General features: G+C 38.5%; 1 protein-coding gene and 1 long non-coding RNA gene across 2 annotated transcripts; one reads left to right on the forward strand and one right to left on the reverse strand.

Annotated features, from left to right (window-relative positions):
- Nucleotides 1–5: 5 nt before the first annotated feature.
- LOC106484320 (uncharacterized) lies at nucleotides 6–18667 on the reverse strand. Its single transcript, XR_001292548.2, has 3 exons — nucleotides 18583–18667; nucleotides 1976–2122; nucleotides 6–341 (listed from the first exon to the last, which is right to left on the reverse strand). It is a non-coding gene; the product is annotated as an uncharacterized lncRNA (long non-coding RNA).
- On the forward strand, nucleotides 3151–16778 carry SLC13A2 (solute carrier family 13 member 2). Its single transcript, XM_067309498.1, has 12 exons — nucleotides 3151–3252; nucleotides 6482–6610; nucleotides 6930–7066; nucleotides 8147–8373; nucleotides 9302–9485; nucleotides 9711–9833; nucleotides 10813–11034; nucleotides 11297–11409; nucleotides 11988–12109; nucleotides 14163–14324; nucleotides 15274–15411; nucleotides 16416–16778. The coding sequence occupies exons 1-12, from the start codon at nucleotides 3151–3153 to the stop codon at nucleotides 16545–16547; spliced, it is 1791 nt and encodes a 596-aa protein (XP_067165599.1). The 3' UTR covers nucleotides 16548–16778.
- Nucleotides 18668–23256: the final 4589 nt, after the last annotated feature.

The following is a 23256-nucleotide window of genomic DNA, read 5'->3' on the forward strand; positions in this document are numbered from 1 at the left end:
CGGAGGAGCGCAGGCTCCGCCCGGGCCCGGGCCAACCCCAGCCCCAGCGCCCCGCTCCGCCCCGCCGCCGCCGGCCCACCCGGCCTCCGCCAGGCCGTGGCCCCCTCCCGGAGCGGGGAACCCCCCAGGAGCCCCCACACAAAAACAAAACGTAGGAGCTGCTGCACCGCAGATAACATCCGCAATAGCCTAGACAGAGCCGCTGCATCTTCTGTACCTCCGTGTAGCTTCTTCTGCTGCGGAACGAGGGGAAGGTTCATGCTTCAGTTTCACTGTACGGGGCTCGGGGCTTGCTGCTGTATCACTGCCAAGTATGTAACTTGCAACCCTGTTTGTGTTACCTATGGATAATAAAAGTAATTTAAACTTAAAACCTGATTTTTTTTATCACCAAACAAAGGAACAATTATAATCAACATTTTAAAAGCACTAGAAGCTGAAAAATGTTATTGTAGTAATCACTTCTATTAATCTGCAGCACATTAGAAAATATTTCTTTTTTAAAGACAAAATAACTTACAAACTTTAACATACAAGAGGGTTTGGCTGCGTTATTAAGGTTTGGTCTGCCTCAAACAGCAGTTCCGTAGACAAAAACCAAGTTGTTCTTTAAATTCAAAGAGCACACTTCGGAGTATTAGATTAACCAGTTTGTATAAAATGGAGCAGTTCCAAATTAATGTAAATTGGCATCACTCCATTGACACCACTGAGGGAATGTTAATGGGATACAGGTGAAGCTCTAAACAAATCCCGCTGAAGACATAAACCATTCATTTTGCAGTAGCAGACCTACAGGACTCATTTATAGCAGCTCTGAGAGTAACAGGACCCAAATGGCAGTGGAAACAAAATCACTGTGGATGTGTTGCTTCCAAAGAACAGCAGTAATTTGTTAGCTGAGGACCTTTGCATAGTTACTTCTATTGCATAGACGAGTGCAGCTAGAGGCCAACCTTAATGCTATAGTGATGTGAAGATGAAGAGGTTTCCTTTTAGATTTTGATTGCAACCTTAGGACACAAGAGTATAAAGTAGAAAAATGACTTTGCCGTTGGCTGATTTTGTCACTGCACCTTTTCAGACACTAATTCAACATTAAGTGAATGCAAAAATGTGGGGAATATAATTCATCTGAAAACTCCTTCTTATTCTTTTTGTACCAAGGGTGAAATGCTAAAGTTTAGGATTAGCAGTTATTTAACACAATGCTGTTTCTCATGAGCAATATGTCTGAATGAAGCATGCAACACAGCTGTGAGTTGCAGCTCTGGCAACTGAAACCCCACTTTAATTGAACCTGGCAGCACTTTTTGTATTTGAAGATTCCTGATGGAGGAGATCCCACAATCATTCCCATGCACCTACTTTGTACATTGGCTGCTCTGGCTCTCTTTTCAAAACCATAAGGAATTGTGGCCTACTTGTCTGAATTAAACCAGGAACAGGACCAGTTGTAGGACTGAGAGAGAATAAAACCTGATTAAAGCACCTCTGTTGCCCACCCACCCACCACCGACATCATTGAGCACAGGCGAGCCTGAGCAAAATCCCAGTCCAGTTGCAGACCGGTCTGTGTTCCAGGTCAGGAGCACTGTCATTGATCCTAACTGATGTTGAGACAATACATCTACGAAATGGTTAAAAAAAATTGCTACTGTTAATTTGGTATTAATGTCCCTCTGTATTCCTCAAATTATGCCCTGATTTAGGGCTTTTACCAACTTAATTCCTGTGCAGAATTTAACTTAAATTTCTGTTGTTCTCAAACCTCCCTTCCCATATCCAGTGCACTCACATTTTCAGCATCTCTCACTCAGGTTAAGAAATGAAATTACCTTAGTATAAATGAAATGATTGTTTTTACATTGCAAACAGCAATTTTGAGTAATTAAAACTCTGGAAAAAGAATCTGTTACAGATTACTATCAGCAAGTTCTCAGAAATAGTCTCGTAGCTCTAACAGGTTACTTACTGATGTCTGCTCAAGCACAGTTCACTCATTTTGTAGACCACATGTGAAATGCAGCAATGCAGTTCAGCAAAGCAGAACTTCAGTTCCTCTCCTGCGTGTCTGCAGATTCAGGTAATTCACTGCTTGCATCTTGAAAGCCTGTTGGAACTGGGACAGCAATTACTGGTAATTTCCCAAAAACCTCACTTTTTATTTTTATTTTAAGACCCTGAAACCCACCAAGGCTGTGCTCAAAAACCTGTAAGATCAGAAAGGTGAAAAAAACCAACAATGACTGCAGAGTGCTGCAATGTAGCTAAGTCTTTCCCAGCCAACCCAGATATAATCAGATATAAGGTAGAAAGAGTTATTGGTTTCTCTCTTTGGCCCTAAATCTTTCTTATAACATAAACAACTATCATGTGGGAGGAACTGATTTCTGATCAGACCTTAACATTTCCCCTATTTCTCTCAAAATAGAGTAGAAGAAAACAGAACTATTATAAGGGTGGTCTTTGGCCTGCAAGGACATGGGTGCCCCTGCTCTCGGATGGTTAGGACTGTAAGTCCATTTCTGAATGGGGATGTGATGGGGCATCTGGTGACAGAGCTCTGCCCTAGTGGATTTTGCTGCCAAAAGAATTTGTCAGTGGATACTACGAAAGCTGTGTGTAGATGTTCCTCATCTTCGTATTTGAGTGCTATATATGTGGATGTGTTTCTTTTTTAATTCTATGCATTTTTAAAACAAACTTGAACTGATCATAGAGGGAGCAGTTTCTCTTTCTATGGGAGGAATAACTATATCTATTCAAAGAAAGCACTATTAAATACCAAAACTTTAATATTCATTAGATAAGATTCCTAAGAATAAAAGTTTGAACACAGGTTTTGATGCAGGATATTTCAGGATGGTTACGGTTGCCTGTCTGTGTTTAATAAAACAGACAGCACGGACAACAAGGAGTTAATTCTCTCCTGGATTTACCAAGCATCAGAAGACTGTCTTAAGAAAGTTCCTGGTTTGCCACTCTTTTGCTGTCCCCTCCCTTCTTTGTTCTCTTCCTTCTTTCTCTGATTACAGTTCCAAAAACAACACCCAACTTCTAGAGGTCAATGTTTAATATTTCAGAGTATTTATATAGTCTCTAAAAACAGACCTCAGGGCCTTTCAGCACTGGGCTAGCTCCAGCACCATGGCTGGTGTGTGGCGAGTGATTGTAGCCTACAGGAATTATCTGGTTGCTGTCCTAACACCTCTTTTGCTTCTTCCTCTGCCTCTGGCTGTTCCTACCCAGGTAAGAACTTCTAAAATTGGATTTGAGAGCCATATCTCTCCTTAGAATTGCTCCTTTTAAGTGGCAGAACTGAAGAGAACACATCAGTTCCTTCTCAGAGGCAGTTCCATCATTTGTTGCTTGAACAGCCTTTTCTCTGAGTAGACCCTCTTTGACTACTGATAGTAGGGAGGCCTAAAAGCAAAAGGACCTAGAAGGATAAACAGATATATCTGTGACTGCATATTTTAGAAGCATGCACAATGACATATGTGATTTTGTACCTTTTGCTTCACATCTAACTGATTTAGCAAAATACTTGATATGCTGAAGCTCATACCTGTGCATCTAAGTTGCAGTGTTAGGCTCAATTTTAACCCCCCTTCTGATTTTCTAAAAATATCCAACCCACACCCTCTTCTAATTTTTTGTCATTGTTGTTGCCAGATAGAAGAGACATTTTTCTAGGTCAAATAGACAAGTCATCCTAAAAAATAAGGAAAAAATAGGATGTATTTCACTCTTTTCTTTAGCATATTTCTGTTATAATCTTTCTAAACAATGATTTAAAATTTAAAATGTCAAGTTTTTGAAGATGCCTTGCTTATAATTCCTTCGGAGAAAAAGTAAACTATAAAAACTTGGGGTACGAGAGCAGGAACTACTAAGACACTGATCATTGAAATACAGGACCGAGAGCAGGCAGAGTGCCAACATTCTGATTATCCTTCACCCTGGCTCATTTTCTCCCACGCCCAATCTCTTCATGCAGACAGCTCTAGTCTCTGCTCTTCGGGTCTCTTATTCCAGCCCCAGTACCATTAAATAGCTAGTCCCAGTCTCCTTCTCTTGTCACTGCTCTTTGGATATCAAGTCCTAGGTCTTTCCTCTGGTTTCTTTGCCTGCCTGCCTGCCCCCTGATCCCTACTAACTCCCAGTTTCTTGTCTCCTTCCCCAAGGTTCATTCTTGAATCCACTAGCTCTTGTTTCTTGTCTTTTTGTGCAGCCTGTCCCAAAGCCCCTTCTTACCCACAGCTCTTTATCTGAGTATTTTCAGAGTCTTTTGAGCTATGACCAGAGGACTGCAAGCAAGAAAGACAGAGCAGCACTGCCTTGAGGTGAAATGTGGTAACTGATGAGGCATGTCCTCCTATTCCATCGCTATGCAAATAAAACAGCTTAAACTATCACTTAAAAGCTTACTGAAAAGAAAAACAAAAAAGTAATTTTTTGCTAGTTAACTTCTCATAGGCAAAAGAAGTTAACTTACTGAAGTTAAAAGAGAGCTGAATCAGAAGAGTTCTAAAGTAGCAAGAAACAGAGCAAGATTTTTTTTTCCTGAGGCCACTAAGTTCAAATCTACTTGCTCAAGTCATTATTACCACGCAACAGGTCTTTGGTATTGCCTGTGGAATAATTTGGCAGTCTTGTTTCAGTTCCTGCTTGAAAATGACTCTCCGCTTTCTATGCAGTCAGCTACAGCAGAAAGATTTAAAAGGTCCTGGGTACTGTTTTTCCCTTGGAGTCTGTAAGAAGCCTTCTGGTGTTAGAATTGTACACAGTGGTATTGCTGGGCAGGGAAAGCTTCAGCATGCAGGGTTATAAGCAGACAACTTACAGGTAGAAATTTTACACATCTGTTCTGTTGAGCAATTAACCTGTCCTATAATGACATAACACTGGAGACTAGAATAAACAAGAGCAGACAACACTAAAGATTTCATCTAAAGGCAGAGGAATGAGAAACTGACTGACAGGACCACTGACCTGGTGAAAAGTCCTATCCCAGCTTTTGCTGTGAGTCTGCTCACAGTAGGCTGGAAAAGAATAGCCCTGGGCATACAATATGTGTCCCAAAGCCCTGGCAGGGTCTCTCAGGAAGAACCCATTGGCTTCTCTTGATAACAAAGAATGAGAAAAAAAGGATCACCAAAAAGGGAAATTACATTCAGTCCTTGATGGGATATTTAATTAAGGTTTCTATTGCTTCCATTAAAAATCAGGCTCAAAAATGCATCTTTTTCTCTCTTCAGAAATCTCTTTTAGCTTTACTTCTCCAATAGTGCTGCTCTGGTAATTTACCACCTATATCTTCTTTCCTCCAGACTACTCAGCTCCCCTGCTCATCCTTTCCCTTCACCAGCTCTGTAACTTCCGTGCCATACTCAGAAGTTCTGAGTATGTTCTAAAGCATCACAAGTTTGATCCTGCTGGCTTCTATTTTGGCTCCTTGGCTTAATCCTCTGTAATCTAGCCATTACACTTTCTCTCTCTTTTTCTTCATTGCTTTCTCAAGAAGAATCAGTACACTTTCATTTGTATTGTCCAGTATATTTCAGGGGGCATCCTTGATCCAAGACCACACAATCACTTTTTTCCTGTAAATCCCTTGCCCTGGCCAGTGCTGGCTCCCATCATTGTGCTAGTCTCAGAACGAAGGAGACACTGTACTCTGCAATATTACTTTTTCTTGCTTTCTTTATCAGCCCAGCCATGTGAAAGAATCCTTCTAGTTCTGGTACTGAGTTAAATATTTATATACAAAAATTGGAGCTGCTCTCCAAAGCAGAAGTAAATCAATGTTTTCTAAAAAAAAAGAGTACATGAAATATGGAATCATACTTTGCTTAAAGAAGCAACTCAAAGTGAATGGAAGCTGAAACCGACCTGTGACCAGTTAGTTTGTCAGCGAGTCTAAAAATCTGATGAAAAATAGGTAAAAGTATTTACAGTACAAGGAATCTAGGCTGTTGAAAACAGCTGGGGTTCATCTGGGCAATGTCATGAAAATTGCAAAGAAAAAGGTGGAGAAACCTTGACTGGGTCAATGACTTTTTCTACAACTTGATCATTACAGACAGAAATAAATCAAAAAGAAAATACCTCCATCAGCAAAATCAAGAAGTCTATGCAAGAACTGCCAATTCCTTATCACAAAGGGTTCAAAGTCATCCATTTGTTTCTGAGTTTCTTGTCTTTCCTCATTGAAGGCTCTATCACAAAATAAATCACTTGAAAGCAGTGCAACCCCTATCTTTTCCTCGCAATTCTGACAAGATTATTGAATACTTTGTCGTTTGATCAGGATCTGCACGTGTAGGGACAGAAGGGAGAGAAAGAGGGTAGCAAACAGCCTTTTACCAAAATCCTTCATCAGGCGATGAGGGGATTTAATCATGGGCTGTTGCCTTCTCAAAGCCTAAGTGAGACGTACGGTCTGTTCTGAAAGCCTGTACTCTCTTTCTTTCAGGAAGCCCGATGTGCTTACGTTATCATATTGATGGCACTGTTTTGGTGCACAGAAGCTTTGCCATTGGCTGTCACGGCTTTCTTTCCTGTCGTGCTGTTCCCACTAATGAGTATCATGGATTCCACAACAGTAAGACATCCATTCCTTGTCTGCCTATGTACTTACTGGCCAGGGTGTCTTCCAGAGTGTGGTGCAAAGAGGAGAAAATTGCACTATTGTTACACAGGGAATTGTCTGTACTCTCCATGGTACAGAAAACTTGCACGTGTCTAGGATGACCTCTGGGTGGAGCTGCTAATCTGAAATCAAAGCAAGTTCATTGTTCAGATGCAATCCATAGTTACTCGTGCAAATGCCTTTGGGACAAGATCCTCCTTCAGAAAATGCCTTCTCTCTAAACCTTGGCTTCTTCTTAGCATTGTTTTCTTTCCCTTGTTCCATATTACAGGTCTGCAGGGAATATTTGAAGGATACCAATATGCTTTTCATTGGGGGACTGCTGGTGGCCATTGCTGTTGAGAACTGGAATCTACATAAGCGCATTGCTTTGCAGGTCTTGCTAATCATTGGTGTCAGACCAGCCCTGTGAGTAACAGCCATGAAAATGCTGTGGGGTAAAGGACATGGGCTGCCTGCAGTCTCCTATGTGAATCTACAAATCATATCCTAAAACTGCTTTTCTAAAGTCCAAGTGAGTTAGATAGTGCCTGCAAACCTAAGGAATTGGGATCCTTTGATGTGTTGCAGACCTGGTGCCTCTTTTTTGAGTTTCAAATTGCTTTAGGTTAAGAAATAGGAACCAAGACAGTTGATTCTGAAGAGACAAGGGCATTAAGCCTGGCCAGCAGCACAGCTTTAAACAATCAGGAAAGGCTTTATCTCAACCTTAGAAAACATAAACTTTCTAAGTGTTATACTGATTGCAAAGAGAAGAGAAAATATGGGGATGCTTGTTTTGGAAGCAACAAATATTTACCAAATGAGAAGCTTAAGCTATGCAGAGGTTATTTAACTTGTCTCAGATCATGAGAAGAGAGAATAACAAAGGAAATTACAAAGCAAAAGAATAAAAATGCATACAAGATAAAGCTCTTTGGATATAATGTATAATCTACATCACATCTAGAGAATAATTTTGAGACAAATAACAGCAATACTGAAACAAGGATTAGATTTTTATATGACTCAGAAGACAATCTTAAATGATAGAGGTTAGATAAAATCATCTAAAAATGACCATCTTCCTTATGGTTTAAACTGATTGCCACTTGGGATCAAACTCAGTTTGCAATTCCTCTTCAAAATATATTAATATGTATTATTGAGATGGTATGTCTTCTTCTGAAGCTTGTAGAATAAACAGGATACTGGCTAAATAAACTGTTTGCTCTAGGATACCAGCTCCTACTTTCCTAGTCATAAGAATGTGAAAACACAATTGGTTGAAATTACAAAAAGAAAAATGTAGCTTAAATCTGGCTGTGTCTTTCACATTAAGAAATTTCCATTGCTTGAGTTATTTAAAGCAGACTAGGGTAAAAGGAGGTCCTGGATCTTAATTGTTAAGCATTTTCCAAGCCTAACATTTGTAACCAAAACTTTGTAATAAAAAAAGGCATTGCACTTCTGAGTTCTGAACTGGCTTTTCAAACCTCTTTATTTCAGACTTCTCATGGGTTTCATGATTGTGACTGCCTTCCTTTCGATGTGGATCAGCAACACTGCCACCACTGCCATGATGGTGCCAATAGCACAAGCAGTGTTGGATCAGTTGCACAAGTCAGAACTAGAGTCTAGTCCAGCTGAGCAAGTGTCTGAAAACATCAATAAAGGCTTTGAACTGCAGGAAGAATCAACTAAACCAGATAGCTCCAAAGTGACCAAGCAAAAAGGTGAATGGGTTATGGGTGTTTTTCTCATTGGGATAATGGAGGGTGACCTCATGCCTTCTTCACTGTCATTAAAATTGCTTCTAAATTCTAAAAGAGGAATGTACCTAAGGCATTCTGACTATGTAACACAGCATTTATGATGCTCTTCCATGAATCAGACAAAAGCATAGCAAAATCTACTGACCTGGCTGAAGTTAGAAATAGATTGCAAATATGAATAAGTAATCAATAAAACAACAGAATGTATAAATTCTCTGTTAGTTGAAGTCCTTACATTAGGCTTCATATTTCCCTATATACTTATGTTAGCTCAACTGTAATCTACTGTGTAAATTATCAGATAATCAGGAATTCCTGAGGGAAATTTCCTGGCCTGTTTTATGCTGGAAGGTTAGATAAAGATTATAATGACAACTCTAACCCAAAGATATACAACCATGCAAAAGTATCTCTTTATCTGTTGTCTTTCCCTCTTCCCATCTTTGAGCTTGCTCAGGTATTTCTGACTGTAAACCACAGTGCCCTTAGTCAGATGCTGGTACACAATGAGTTACCTTGATTCCAACTCCTACGACTCTGTTGCACCTTCCTGAATTCTTTTCTCTCTCTCTTCCCGTGTGCAGTTCAGATATTGCCCTAATTCACTGAGGAGTGTCAGCAGGATATTTGTACATTATCACACATTTCAGCCTTGTGTGCTTCTATTTTTAGAAATATGTTTTTCTGAAAAAACCTCAGGACAGGACAACCAAAGAAAATGGACTTAACATCAAAGAATTAACAGTGTCAGCCCTAAAATAAGTAAATTTAGAACCATCACCTTTGAGTCTATTGTGTCCTAGTCTTGTTGTCCTGCATTACACAGGCACAAGATCTCTTCCTATCCAATCTAGCTTCTGTAACCTTTTTTTCATATCTTTGGACCTAGGTGATAGTCATGTTATGACAGTTGAGGAAGATAAGAAACAGAAAAATGAAAAACTTCTGGAGGAGAATCACAAGAAATTCTGCAAGGGAATGTCCCTTTGTATTTGTTACTCAGCCAGTATTGGTGGGATTGCAACTCTGACTGGGACGACACCGAATCTAGTACTGAAAGGGCAGGTTGATGAGTAAGTCTGGTTGAATTTGGGATTTCATACTCACTAGCTGCATCTTTGTGCTACAGCTGACTTCTAGCCAACACAGAGGAGGAAAATATCAATTTGGTAACTCTGCAGGGAAGTTATCTTCTCTTCCTTAGTGGGCTGCATAGTACCTCCCCTTTTCTGAATCATCAATTAAATACAGAAGAAACTGCAGAATTTTGGATGCTGACAGCCATCTGCATTTTACAGGCTCTTTCCTAATAACGGCAATGTGATCACCTTTGCCTCTTGGTTCTCCTTTGCTTTTCCCACCATGGTCCTGTTGCTGTTTTTGTCCTGGATTTGGCTGCAGATATTGTTCTTGGGCTTTAAGTAAGTACCCTTTACAAACTGTAACACAGCTGATTCTTCTGTTATTAAGTATTCATTACATATTATAACATAATTGATACTTTTATTATTGAACTTGTGCTTAAAAGTCAGACAGCAAGTAAAAAAAAGCACTCATCTACAACAGACAGTAGCAGAACTGCATACTAAGTACCTGTTAAAATGCTGCAACTTTTTCTCCAGGGAACCTGATCAAATCCCAGATAAATATATTCCAGGCTACCTCTTTTGTGCTAAGCGGAAATAGAAGCTTTAACTAAATATAACCTATTCTGCAGCATTTCTTTCACGTCCAAAAAAATTTGTTGTGCTTCAAACCAGGAATGACAACACTCCATTAATTGATTTCTACATATAGCCAGTAAATACCGTTATGAGGAGAGTTGCTACAGACCCACAGGATTAATATTGTGCCAGTTCCCAACTCTAATCAGCCCGTATGACCAGTTTGCATTACCTACCTGTTTAATACTTAGACTATCAGTTTTATGTTATCGCCAACCTCTTTTTCTCTAACTGGAAAGAGCTCTATAAACATCTGCAAAAGCACCTTCTTATTCTTCAAATTCCTCTTTAAAAATTCTCATTTTCTGTAATTAAAAAGACTTGGCAACTGTTTACTCACTGGTGATCATATTGCCCTGTCAGTCACACTAGCATCATCATTTCCCATCTGTGTCCAGATAGTGCAACTTTTTACATTTAGATCATGAGCTTTTGGGGGCAGGAAGCTTCTTTTCATTCATCTTGATAGCATGTAGTACAATGCAGTTACTATCCACACCTATGGCTGTTGATGCTATGATAATTTTTATATATATATATATATATATATATATATACACACACACACACACACACATATATATATGGCAATATGGCTGAGTTACAGAATTTGGATTCTTGAATCTGAAGATATCTGGCAAATTTCTCTGATATCTCTTGTCCATTTTCTTTCTAGTTTTCAGAAGAATTTTGGTTGTTCTGCGAATGCCTCTGAAAAGGCTAAGGAGCGACGGGCTTATGGCATTATCAAGGATGAGTACAAGAAGTTGGGCTCAATGAAATTTGCAGAGATAATAGTTTTGGTCCTCTTCATACTACTGGTACTGCTGTGGTTTACTAGAGACCCTGGTTTCATGCCAGGCTGGGCAACTACTCTCTTCAACAAAAATGGTACAAGGTATTACCACTTTTCCTCCTAATTTCGAGCAAAAATAAAGCAGGAAATCCTAGAAATATAAAGTGTAGCCTGACTTCCCAAATCATATTTCATCTGTATTCCCAGATGGCCTTACTACTACCTAGTCTGTGAACAAGCTTTTCTCTACCATCATACCAAGTTTACATGCAAAACTTTCACTTATTATTGTGCTACCCTGTTCTTTCAGTTCCCTATGCATCTAAAACACTATTAGACTAATTTTCTGACTGACCTATTACAGCTTTGTCACGGATGCTACAGTTGTCGTCTTCATTTCAATTTTGCTGTTCATCATCCCTGCTGAGATTCCTACATCTTTCTCCCATACCAGTGGTAGACACAAACAACAAACAAGTAAGTTTACTGAAGGCATCAAAACTCAAGTGTCAGAACAGGAACACAGGAAGTTTCCTTACATTTTAGATTTACAAAGGAAATTTCAAACATTAAACAAGATTTCAAACTGCACTTCCTGCATAGTTATGGCTACATGCTTTAGGCTAGGCAAGACATATATCACATCTCTGTTTCTTGTAACTGCACTAAGTGAAGAACTCTTATCCAAGCAGTGCTCCAGAGATTAGTACACTAAAGGTTCTGAAGCTGGATTCTTCAGGAAAGAATAGGTGACTTAACAGAAACACATACAGTTCTGAGGATATGTTTCCATATTAATCCACTCATACATTTAGTTCACTTTGCTATGCCTCTTGGAGCAACAACATATTATTCATTAGAATTTTTGCAAGTCAAGTTTTAAAATCTTTGTTGCTGAGGCTCCCATCATTTCCTTTAGGAGATAATTTCGTAATCTAGTTGATCTTGCTGACAGAAAGTTTTTCCCAATGTTCAGACTAAAATCACTTCCCACTCACAAGTTCTCTTTTCTGTGAAGAATGTAATAGGGCTTACAAAATCTTTTTGGATTTTAGACAGCAAACCAAAGATTCCAGTACCTTCAGCTCTCCTGGACTGGAAAACAGTTCATCAGAAAATGCCATGGAACATTGTTTTTCTGCTGGGAGGTGGCTTTGCCTTAGCCAAAGGCAGTGAGGTAACATTCTTCCGTTTACCTGATAAGCTGATTACTGCACACTTTCCATCTTACTTTTTGTGTGCGCTCTTCTAGAACAGAAGAGGGCACACTGGTAGCACCAAATGAGCATTTCGGCAGCCAGTGGCAGTAAGACAGACTTCGCCACTCTTAGGAGGAGTGCTGCGGTTAGAAGAACAAATCATTGTTGCCTACCAACCAGTCAAGGCAGCATAATTAACTATGTTTCTAAAAAAGTGGATGATTAAGAAAATACCCCAATGCATTACAGATTCTATTCAACAAAACTTAATCGATATGGCAAACATGAGGTGTTAATGTGCCCAGGATGGATTTCCAAACTATTTCAAACATACACTGTTTATGGAAATATGATTTAAATTAAACTACTATAAGACAGATGCACAGCTAGCTAGAAAATCTTAAGGAGTAGATAAGAATGCCAGGCTGTCAGACTGAAGGATGTACCGATATACTTCTGCAGGCATCTGCGAGGAGTCCAGTGCTACAAATTATTTTTCAGTAATGACTTAGATGATGGAACAGACAATATATTTATTAAATCTGCAAACAATAATCAAATTGGAAGAGGCTTCAAGCACCTGGGAATACTAGTTTAGAATTCAAAGATCACTAGGACCTGTAAAAGTGTTACTATAAAACAGAAAACAAGGATGCAACTCAATATAGGAAACAGGTAGGAATAATCAAGTACCACAAATACAAGATGTGGAAATGAGCAGATAGGTTATAAAGCTGCTCATAAAATTAACTCAGGCCAATATTTTTATACCACTACGGAGGAAAAAAGCAAGCATCTGGAAACTATAGGTAGGAGCATCATATATAAGACATGTAAAATTAAATCCTTTCACTCAGGACTAGTAAGTCCTCAGGTACTTTAATATATTAAGTTCTGGATATCATTCTTCAACGATATGTGGACTATATGAATAAACTTTCGAGGAGAGGAACAAGAATGATCATGGGTCTGGAAGAAAATGTTGGGAAAATGAAAGATTCAAGAAATTACATTAATTCATTCTAAAAAGTCATCAAATGCATAAAAGGCTGTGTCAAAACGGAAGACAGTATACTTTTTTCTATTCTCATTGTGGCTAGGACAAGCGCTAAAGGGTTTACACTGCAGTAAAGGAGATTTAGGTTAAGCATTAGGAAAATATTTCAACTGCAAAAATAGTTAAGCACTTGAATAAATAATTTGGGGAAATTTTGAAATCTTTGGAGATTTTTAACTACAGGTTAGAAAAACATCTGTCAGGAATAATTTAGGTAGAGCCAACCCTGCAGTAGGACATAGAATTAGACTAGTCCTTTGAAGATAGATTCCAACACTCCTATGAGACAGCACTTTTCAGTGTTAGAAAAGACAGGCTGCAGTAGTCGAGACATTAAATAAGGAGGACATGGAGAGGAATGGTGTTTGCAAAAACAGTAAGAAAAGTTAAGCCATAGTGCATGAAGAAGCAAGACGGACACAGTAAAGATATATCCTCTTGAGAGAAAGACCTGAATAAAAATGATGCCCAAATTACAGCCCTGAATAATAGGGAAGATACTGGTATTTTCCAGCCTCTGAAAAAGATGAAAGTAAAGAAGAGCTTCAGATAATTGATGAAGATCTCAGACTCAGCTGTGATGAAACTACATTAATAGCTAGAATATATCCTAGGATATATGTAGGTATTTTAGAAAGTGAGTTCAAAGATCTTAGTTTAGATTTTAAAAAAGTCCATGAACAACTAATGGCCTGAAGAAATAACTATTCATTATCAATAAAGTATTGTAAACACGGTATCTTTTTCTTTCAAAGGCTCTGGAATGGAACGTATGTTGATTTTTATTTGACCTACTGAATTATTGTGTCTGTAAACAAAGCCTCTACGTGTTTTTCTGTAGAAAGCAGTTTGTATAAGAACTTGTAAAAGAACAGAGGGTGGAACTGGTAAGGGAAATGTAACTGGACAGTGATGTGGGAATTTGTTCTCCAGCCTACTATCTTGACAGACCTCTTCCTCTTCTTCCCTAACAGGAATCTGGTCTGTCTGCATGGCTAGGTGACAAATTGACTCCTCTGCAGAACATCCCTCATCCAGCTATTGCTTTCCTGTTGTGTCTCCTCATTGCCACTTTCACTGAGTGCACCAGCAATGTAGCCACTACTACCCTCTTTCTCCCTATTCTGGCTTCAATGGTAAGTTCCAGTGTTTCAAAATATTTCATAAGATCAGCTTTCAACTCTGCTCCAATTGTACAAACTAACTAGCTGACAAGGCCAAGCACTGGTTCATGTATTTGATTAGGAGACAAGATTTAAAATATACAAATATATATATATGTATATGCATATATATTTGCATACACTATATGTTTAGTTCAACCTTTCTAAAATCAATGTTGGTAAAAAGTAAAGGGATTAAATTCACCGGCCTATTAGACTTTGCCTTCTGGCCTAAACAACCTCATGAGGTCACTGCCAGCTGTACTTGCTTTTTTCTATTTATTCTGGATAGAGGCAGCAGCAGCATTTGCTTCCCTGCCACATTGCATTACTGTACTTCACTCCAACCACTAACCTTCCAGAAGTCTCTGTAAAGATCAGTCTCTATGACCTAATTCAGACTTTTGCATTTCCACAGAAGACTGCTGTTGCTGGGGTAGACATATTTCTGCAGTGTGAAATCCTGGTTCCAGATAGAATCTGAATAAGCTACAACAAAATCTTTTTGCATAGGCCACTGACTCCAACTAACTTGTAAACTTATCCACTCATCTTCAAATTTTGGGCTATCCTAGTTCCACCGATAATTTAATTTTGTTCTTAACTAGTCTGAAGTCATTTTACATTTGCTTTCCTGGTTTTAGAGTTGAATACAACCATTATTATTAATCTCTACTGCAGCAGTGATCAGGTTCCACAATCAGGAACACAAAGCACTGACCACAAAAGCAGTTCTTGCTTTTGCTGCATAAAGACATTGAGCAGAAGTTTTTAAAGCAGAACCAAAATATGAGTGGCTACAGCCACTCATATTTGTGAAAGAATGGAGTTTCCAACATGGACAAAGACAGTCTTCCCTTGGGAGATCTCTACGCATTTTTGTATATCAACCAACATCATCTTTGCTCTCCTTCCTGCACAGGCTCAAGCGATCTGCCTCAATCCACTCTATGTCATGCTGCCCTGTACACTTTCTGCATCATTGGCGTTCATGCTCCCAGTGGCCACTCCTCCTAATGCTATTGTCTTCTCATATGGACAACTCAAGGTTATAGATATGGTGAGCAAAAGCATGTTTCTTTTCAGAGTTTTCATCACTAGTTTTTGACCTTCCCTTTTTTAATATTGGTTCTTCTTGAAAGAATGTTAGAAAACTGACTGTACTCTGCTAAAGTCAATAGAAAAGAAGAACATACATGTGTGAATTAATAAAGGGTCACTCTGACTCTAACATGTACTCAGAGCCTTATGAATATGCTACTGAGCTTTTAGAAAACATCCAAGAAAGGCCTCTTGAAGATGTTCCAATAGGACCTTGCTGTCAATGAGAAATGGCAACGTGTAACTGTTCCAAAAGCCCAAATGCAGATCATAGGGATGGCCAAAAGAGTCCTATCATCCTGCCATTCTGTACAATTCTTCTGCAGGGATTAGGGCAAAATCTTGTACAGCTCTCTAGGCTGCCCTGACACCCTCTCTCAATATGGAAAAGAAAGAAGAATGCCATGTCTCTTGATAGTTTTCCTAATTTATCATTGATCCAGAAGAAAACCAAAGTAACATTAGAGATAAATGCCAGATCAGAAGAGAAAGTCCTCCATACGTAGATGAAAAGAAATTCAGGACTTCTAACATAAGAGTTCTATCCAAGGAAAACTCAGTTTCCCCTAATACAAATTATATTTTGAGAAGAAAACCAGGTGAAATGTAATTTGATTAAAATTACTTAGACTTTCTGAAGGTAAAAAAAAAAAATAGGATGCTAACACTAAACATCTGATTCTAGGTCATGCCAAATGAAAGTGTCTGAGAAGAATAAATAGGCTCTGAAATTCCTAAATTCAAATGGAGGAAAATTCCACTCTTGCACAAACAGGGGAACACAGAAATATACTGCCTTTTCAAGGCACCTCATAGGACTCGATATAGCAGATTTTCTGTTGGAGTTGTGCATAAAGGCCAAAGAGGCAAGACAGAAAAGCTATCCATACAATCAACGCTAATCAGCAGGGAAGGAAGGAAATAATCAGTTCAACTAATGACCCTTCTTCTTTATAATTCTAGGCCAGAGCTGGATTTGTACTGAACATCCTAGGAGTTCTGACAATAACTCTAAGCATCAACACCTGGGCTGCATCCTTGTTCCAATTGCAAACCTTCCCAGCTTGGGCAAATGGGACAAGTTCATGCCAGTAATATGGAAAGACAAAGGAACCAACAATTCTGTTTGATAGAACTGCAATGTGAGCAAGACTATCATCTATACAAGCACTGGTTGAGACGGGCCATTCTGTGGAAAAGGGCATGCCACCTACAAGCAAAATCACTCTGTTGATAACAGCAATAAAATTGCCTAATGGTTCTGTTTTAGTAAGCAATTTTGTTACCCCAGCAGAAAGCTGAGGCAGCCTTTTGCTTTTCAGCTGTTACAGATACCTTTAGATTTTGTCTCTCATGTAGCAGTGGTAAATTTTCCCCAAGTTCTACCTACAGCCATCGTCTTTCAAGCTCTGCTTCTAAAACCCAAAATCTGCAATGAGTGAGAAAGAAGAAAGAGGTGTGTAAGTAAAAGGGAGAAGAGAGACTCTACGTGCCTGTTTTCATGCTTGTATCATCAAAACTAATACTAATATTTACCTCTCTGTGAATATACAGGCTTCTGTGTATATGTTCAAAATGTATATAAGATTGTTGTATATTATATGGGCATTCATACTAAGGCATGTATTATATGATTATAGACAAATCAAATAGTGTCAGGCCATTCTATTACTTTGCAATATATTTATTTACAGTTCGCTATGTTTTGAATGTAAAAGACATTTTCTTCCTAGAACGTATGTCCTATTGTTATTTATGTAAGATTACAGCCTGCAAGGTCATGATAGGAATAGTAATACTCTCTTGGGAATGGGGGAATTCTTGTGTCCTAAAGTATGTATAATTGAATTAAAGATTTTTATGTAATCCCTGTGTTATGGAGATTTTTTTCTTTTAAAATATCACTACTTGTACTTCTGTCTTCCATGTTTCAACTGCTTGTCCATGTCCTTCTTTAAATAACTCACAGTAATCAGATAAGTTAGCAAAGTCAATATTTCTGTTAACATTAAAATAATAATTACTTTATTATCGAGAGCGTTATTTTCTTGGACTCTCAATTACTTGGATTTTCAATACCAAGACTTATCTTTTCAAAAGCCCCTAACACAGTTAAGTGTTTAATCCCTATTCTGCAGGAACTGATTTTCAGTAGCACATAAATTCCTAATGACCAAACTGACAAAGACACAGGAATTTTTGGATGTCTATCAGCATCTGAATTTCCAAAGACACTTTGGAAATCAAGCACATAATTCCAATAGATAAGGTTGGGTTCTAACAGAACAGTTAGACAATATGTATCATTGAACTTCAAGTTAAATCACTTGTTTTGTTGTTGCCTGCCTAAGTTTTTGCACAGAGTCTATTGCATTACTAAAATCATACTTAACCATCACTGGTTTAACGTAAGTGATGTTATGAGTCAATTTCACTCTAAAACAGCATGCAAACTCTTCAAAATCCTTCTCCTTCCTTTTTCTCTCCTAATTAATGGTAGCCTAGGACAAAGTGTATTGTACATTTGATCTAAAAAATATCAGAATTCCTGAGCAATTGACCTCATTCATGTAAGGACTTACTCAGATAACTGCTAACCCACTCACCTGCTTTCCCTTTGCATTTACCTCTATCAAACAATATCCAAGTCTGTCTAAATATTTTCATTACCCTGCTCATCTTGTGTCTGAAAGCCTAACAAAATGACAGACCCAAGCAGAATATTTGCTGCAAACCTCTCCCATCCTTGCTCTTTGTCTCCAGCATCAAGGCAGTGTGCATAGCTTTTGTTTGCTTTTTGTTTTCTTTGAAATACTTGCACATAGTTTACATGTCCTTCTAAATTACTGCTTAGCTAAGCAGGAAATGCTGAATTCTTATAACATTTCCCATCATCCTCTCCTTCCAGCCCTTTAAAACTGTGTTATGATTCTTTGAAGTCTTTTCTATTACTCTACATTATTCAGAGGCTGTGGTGTGCATAAGTACATGCAGGAGCACAGGTGCAATCTTTATGGCAATCTCAAGAAGAAAGACATCAAGTAGCACGGAGTGTCATGGGGCCAATGCAGTAATGCTGGGTGTTCCATGTTCATTAGCATATATGAGTATATAAAGGTTAGAGACTTACCATAAAATGGCTGCAGCAAAAGATACTTGAAGGGTATTCAAATCCCCAGCTTCCAGAAGGAGACAGGTGAAAGGCAGGGCAGTAATCTACAGACAGAGAAGAGAAGCTAACAATGATACCAGGACATAAAGAGAACGGAAAACTCATTAATAGATTCCAACTTGAAATGATATTAGTGGCAAGTAGACACGGGGCAGTTTATGGCCTTGGGTATGTCTGAGGGCAGGACTAGTTGAAGTATAGCTAAATATAGTGTGCTTGTGCAAAAAACCAGCAACACTATTAAAAATGTTCATAATTTTCTAAGCAAAGCAGGTAGAAAGTGTTTCTAAGCCCCATTATTACACAGATCACCTTTGAAGGGTGGTTCCCCATTATGTTTCCAGATATTGCCCTCAAGGAGTGGCTCTATTTCCCATTGTGCGATCAAATTTCACAATCTTCTGTGAAACTGCCAACTCAGCACCTGTTGTAGTTAGGTGTGATTTCCAATGCAGCTCTTCATTTTGGAGCTGACACTAGGTTTGTTTTACATAAGGGTTGTAAGTGATAAATTTGTTAATGAGAAGGGGATGCCTGCCTTCTTGCCTGCCTTGTCTAAAAAGCAAGTGCACTACAAAACCACAAAATGCAGGTTTCCCAGAGCATATGCCAGTGAGTAAATGGGTGACTCGCAGTCACCTCCTCCATTTTCCCTGGAGTTATGATGCTGCCTTGCCTTGCCCAGACACACACACACACACACACACACACACACACACACACACACACACACAGAGTACTACAGGCACATACATGTACACATAAAAGAATATGAAGGATTTATCCTGATACACATATACATTTCCACTACACATAACCACACCAGAAAGTCAGATGAACATTAAGCAGACTAATACAAGAATAAAAATAGCTTATATTTGAGAAAGGTACTCATCATAAACATCTCTACAAGGAATTTGTAAAGTGGCATGCAAGTGATGAGTCACTTCATCAAGCACTGAAAACACAAACAGACTTAACAGAATAGATGACAATTTTAAAGCCAAGACAGGAAAAAGTCAGTATGTCTTTTTAATCCTGAAGCTGGCTTGAGCAAATCAGAAACTTGCTCCCAGTCTTTAAATCAACTCGGAAGCTGTTAAAATCAATTTAAAGGAAGCCTTACTGTATAGCACTGAAAACCCTGAGATATTTCAAGATCTAACAATTCAAATCCTAAGTCTTCATAAAAAAACTGCTTGAAGGAAATCCTTAACATACAATGGACATAAAAAAACTCAAAAAAATGAAAAATGATTTTTTCAGAAAATGAAATACAAGCCAATAAGACAAGAAAACAGCATAATGGTTACAGAGATGGCTGGAGGATATAAGGAAGACAGACCTGAACAATAAAAGCCAAGTCAAGACTAAAACTCTCAGTGAATTTGTGGAGATTTACAACAAAGATGTAATTAAGAATTATAAAAACAAAATAGAAGGGAAAAAAGTGAAAACTGCTGCCCAAGACCCTGTAGACAGTAAAGACAAATGAAGGTCCTCTGTTTTATCAAATAGTCATAAGCATGTATGTAGCTATGGAACTTTCTCCAGAAGCTGCATGAGTGGTTCCACTTCTGTCCCTAGAGGTAATTCCTCCCGCAGATAACTCTGGTATGTTGGTAGAAGCGTGCATCTCTGTGCAAAACTCCCACTCTCTACATTCAGCATACTTGTTCCAGGAATAAAACTCTTTGCTCTCAACAGGTAACATGCTGTTTTTAGCATTTGCAAAGGCAGAAAATGAGCTTAAAATTTCTGCAATGAAATGCAGAAGAATAGAAAGAATAGAAATGAAGAATAGAAAACAGAAATACAAGGACTTAGGAAATATGTAACTTTAAATCTTCAAGGAATTTCACAAACCTCAAATCTTGTCCAACATGGAACCAATAAAACAATTTACAATGCTATTCACTGAACTTTATGATTTGAGTTAGTAATGACCAAGGTGCCAAAGCCTGGAAACGAAGTGGTTTGAATTTGCTTAATCATCTGGTGTCCAAAATAATACCTGTTCAATAAAACTTAATCACTACTGTCAATGTTGTGCATTTTCTCCTTTTAAAGATACATTTACTATTATTTATCCTTTAATCATACTAACAGACCGAAAATGTCAAGTTGCTATTTAGGATATACAGAGAGATTCTTCTGCAATGTGCCATCTAGTGGCTGCAAAGAGTCTACCAGGGCATGCCCAAAGTTCCTCATACTGGGCCAAGCACCTGGTCTTGTGTTGATCTTCGTCTGAAAGCATCCTTAAATAGCTAAGGGGAAAGTAATGGAACAAAAGTAACATTTTTTCAGAGGCAGTGCACCACAGCATATCTGCAAAATTAAAAGTATATTAATAAATTCAATTAAATACAAATTTATTCAAAGTATCAGAAGAAAAAACACATAGACAAACTTGAAAATAAAGAAGGAACAGAAAAATTCATTCAAGAGTTCAACCTATGTTGTTATGCATAATTTAGATCATACCAGATGCAAATGCTTTAAGGCTCAGATGTTGCATGTCTATGTACAGTATCTATCTTGATAAAGCATTAGTAGTCACTACTTTCAGATGGTGCTGTACTTTAAGCATTAATTATGATTAACTAAAACATCAAAACTTTATTGTGCTTCAACTTGATACCTTTCTGCCAACTTCAGATTAGTATTTAAGTCCTCCTGCTTACTTAGCAGCATTACAGGAATTTCCTCATTTCCCTTGATCCCTGTCCAGCCTAGGAGAAGCAGAGCAATTTTAAATTTTCCCAATACCTGCTAACTGGCTGTCACCACTAATAGCTATTCCAAAAATCAGTCATGTGACCCTTCCATCCTTTGGAAGTGAATGGAAAGCCTTATGACACCAAATTTCATTAATTCTGCTGATTACAGAGCTTCTTGTTTCTTTCAATAAAGCAAAAGGAAAAGTGATTAGAATTGTCAGCGTAACTAATGTCCATATTAATACGGAATTGCAAAATGTCAGAACAGCAAATTATTCAAAAGCAGAAGGGAAATACAGTCTCAATACAGTTAGCTGTGATGGCACTAGTTTTCCTGGTTGCCTACCAAGAGGATCTTAGACAGCGAGTAGTGGTTATTCTGGACCTGTTGTTGTTACTGTAAAGGAAAAGTCACATTTCCCTTTTTGCTGTAGAACTATCCTGATGAGACTTGCCAGAAAATTCAAAAGGATCTTCTTTATTTGCAAGATGCCTGTCACCTGAAGCAAGTTTGAATTTTCCTCTCTATTCTTACCTCTGGCAATATCATTCCTGCTACATGAAACATGCAATCATAAATCATTTGTCTGCATTGCAGATAACACAGTTGTACAATGCAAGCTTCCTCACACCTGCGCTTTTTCTTTTCTCCTTAGACCTAACCAAGCAGTGTTGTGGTATCAAGAGCTATAACTGATACTGAAGAAACAGTACAGCCTCAGAAGATATGACCTATCCAATTTGAAATGGTCTTTCTAATTCCTTTAGTGTTACATCTTTATTATCCAGGCCACATAGAAAATAGTAACATCACTAGAATTTGTTCAGATGACTTTTAGAGGCTGGACTGTTCAAGGCAACTTGCAAGCTTAGGGATGAAGACAGAACACTTTTTCCTCTAATTAGTGGTGAAAGCTAATGGCCACAGCCAGTACTACAGGCCTTCTGGACAGTCACAAAGGAAAGATCAAGCAGTGAATGGCCCAGAAAAAACAAATGCCTCTCTCGTGCTCACCCATTATGTCCTAATTTGAGACGCAATGACAGTTGATAGAAAGCATGACATATAGACAAGACAAAGATCAGTTTCTGAAATACATTCACAAAAGAATGAGAAATATAGCTGCCAGAAGGGCAAATTCTGTATCCCATCCCAGCTCTAGAAATAAAAGTCTTTCTCCTCAGTGTACATGGGATGTGCGGAAGTGCAGGAGTTCATACCATATGTTTCTATATTTTGGCAGAGATACTATAAGAAAAACATGTAGCTTACTAGCCTAGAAGAAAAATCTTCAGTCTGTTTACACTGTAACCACACACCTGTATCTCAGAAATATGAGACAATGGATGGGGAAAGGGGAGGGGACTGACATCTTTAGTTTCCTCTGCACCAGGTGCAGTCAAGTATGTAATATCTTTCTAGCCACTGTTTTGAATCAGTGCCACTTTTGGCCTACTGTACCTGCTGAACAGCCCCTGCAGGGAATGACTCCAAAACATGCCCATGCTCCCTGCTCCGGCAAGATCAGTTCTTACCTGGAGCCCTGGCGGGTGCATACATAAGTCAGCCAAATCCTGAAACCATTCTAGCACAGCTGCAGTTCCTTCAAGTCACAGAAAGACAAAACCACTAAATCTTGTACTAAAAAACTGTATCAATTTATTTTCCTTACAGGAGGCACCAATTAATTTCCTGTTGCTGCCAATTTATGTTCCATCTTTGCAGGACATAAAATGTGGCATTAAGGAAATTTGTCACCTTGTCACAGCCATATCATAAAACATCAAGGTAGTGGACAGAGACAGAAATGGACAAGACGACTGTCCTGACTCCTTAGTTTCTTGAACTAAACTGTAAAAATTTTAAATCCAGCCAAATTGATTGTCTGTAAAAAAAATCTAAGTGGCT

Source organism: Apteryx mantelli, chromosome 22 (assembly GCF_036417845.1).
Source record: "Apteryx mantelli isolate bAptMan1 chromosome 22, bAptMan1.hap1, whole genome shotgun sequence".
Taxonomy (NCBI): Eukaryota; Metazoa; Chordata; class Aves; order Apterygiformes; family Apterygidae; genus Apteryx; species Apteryx mantelli.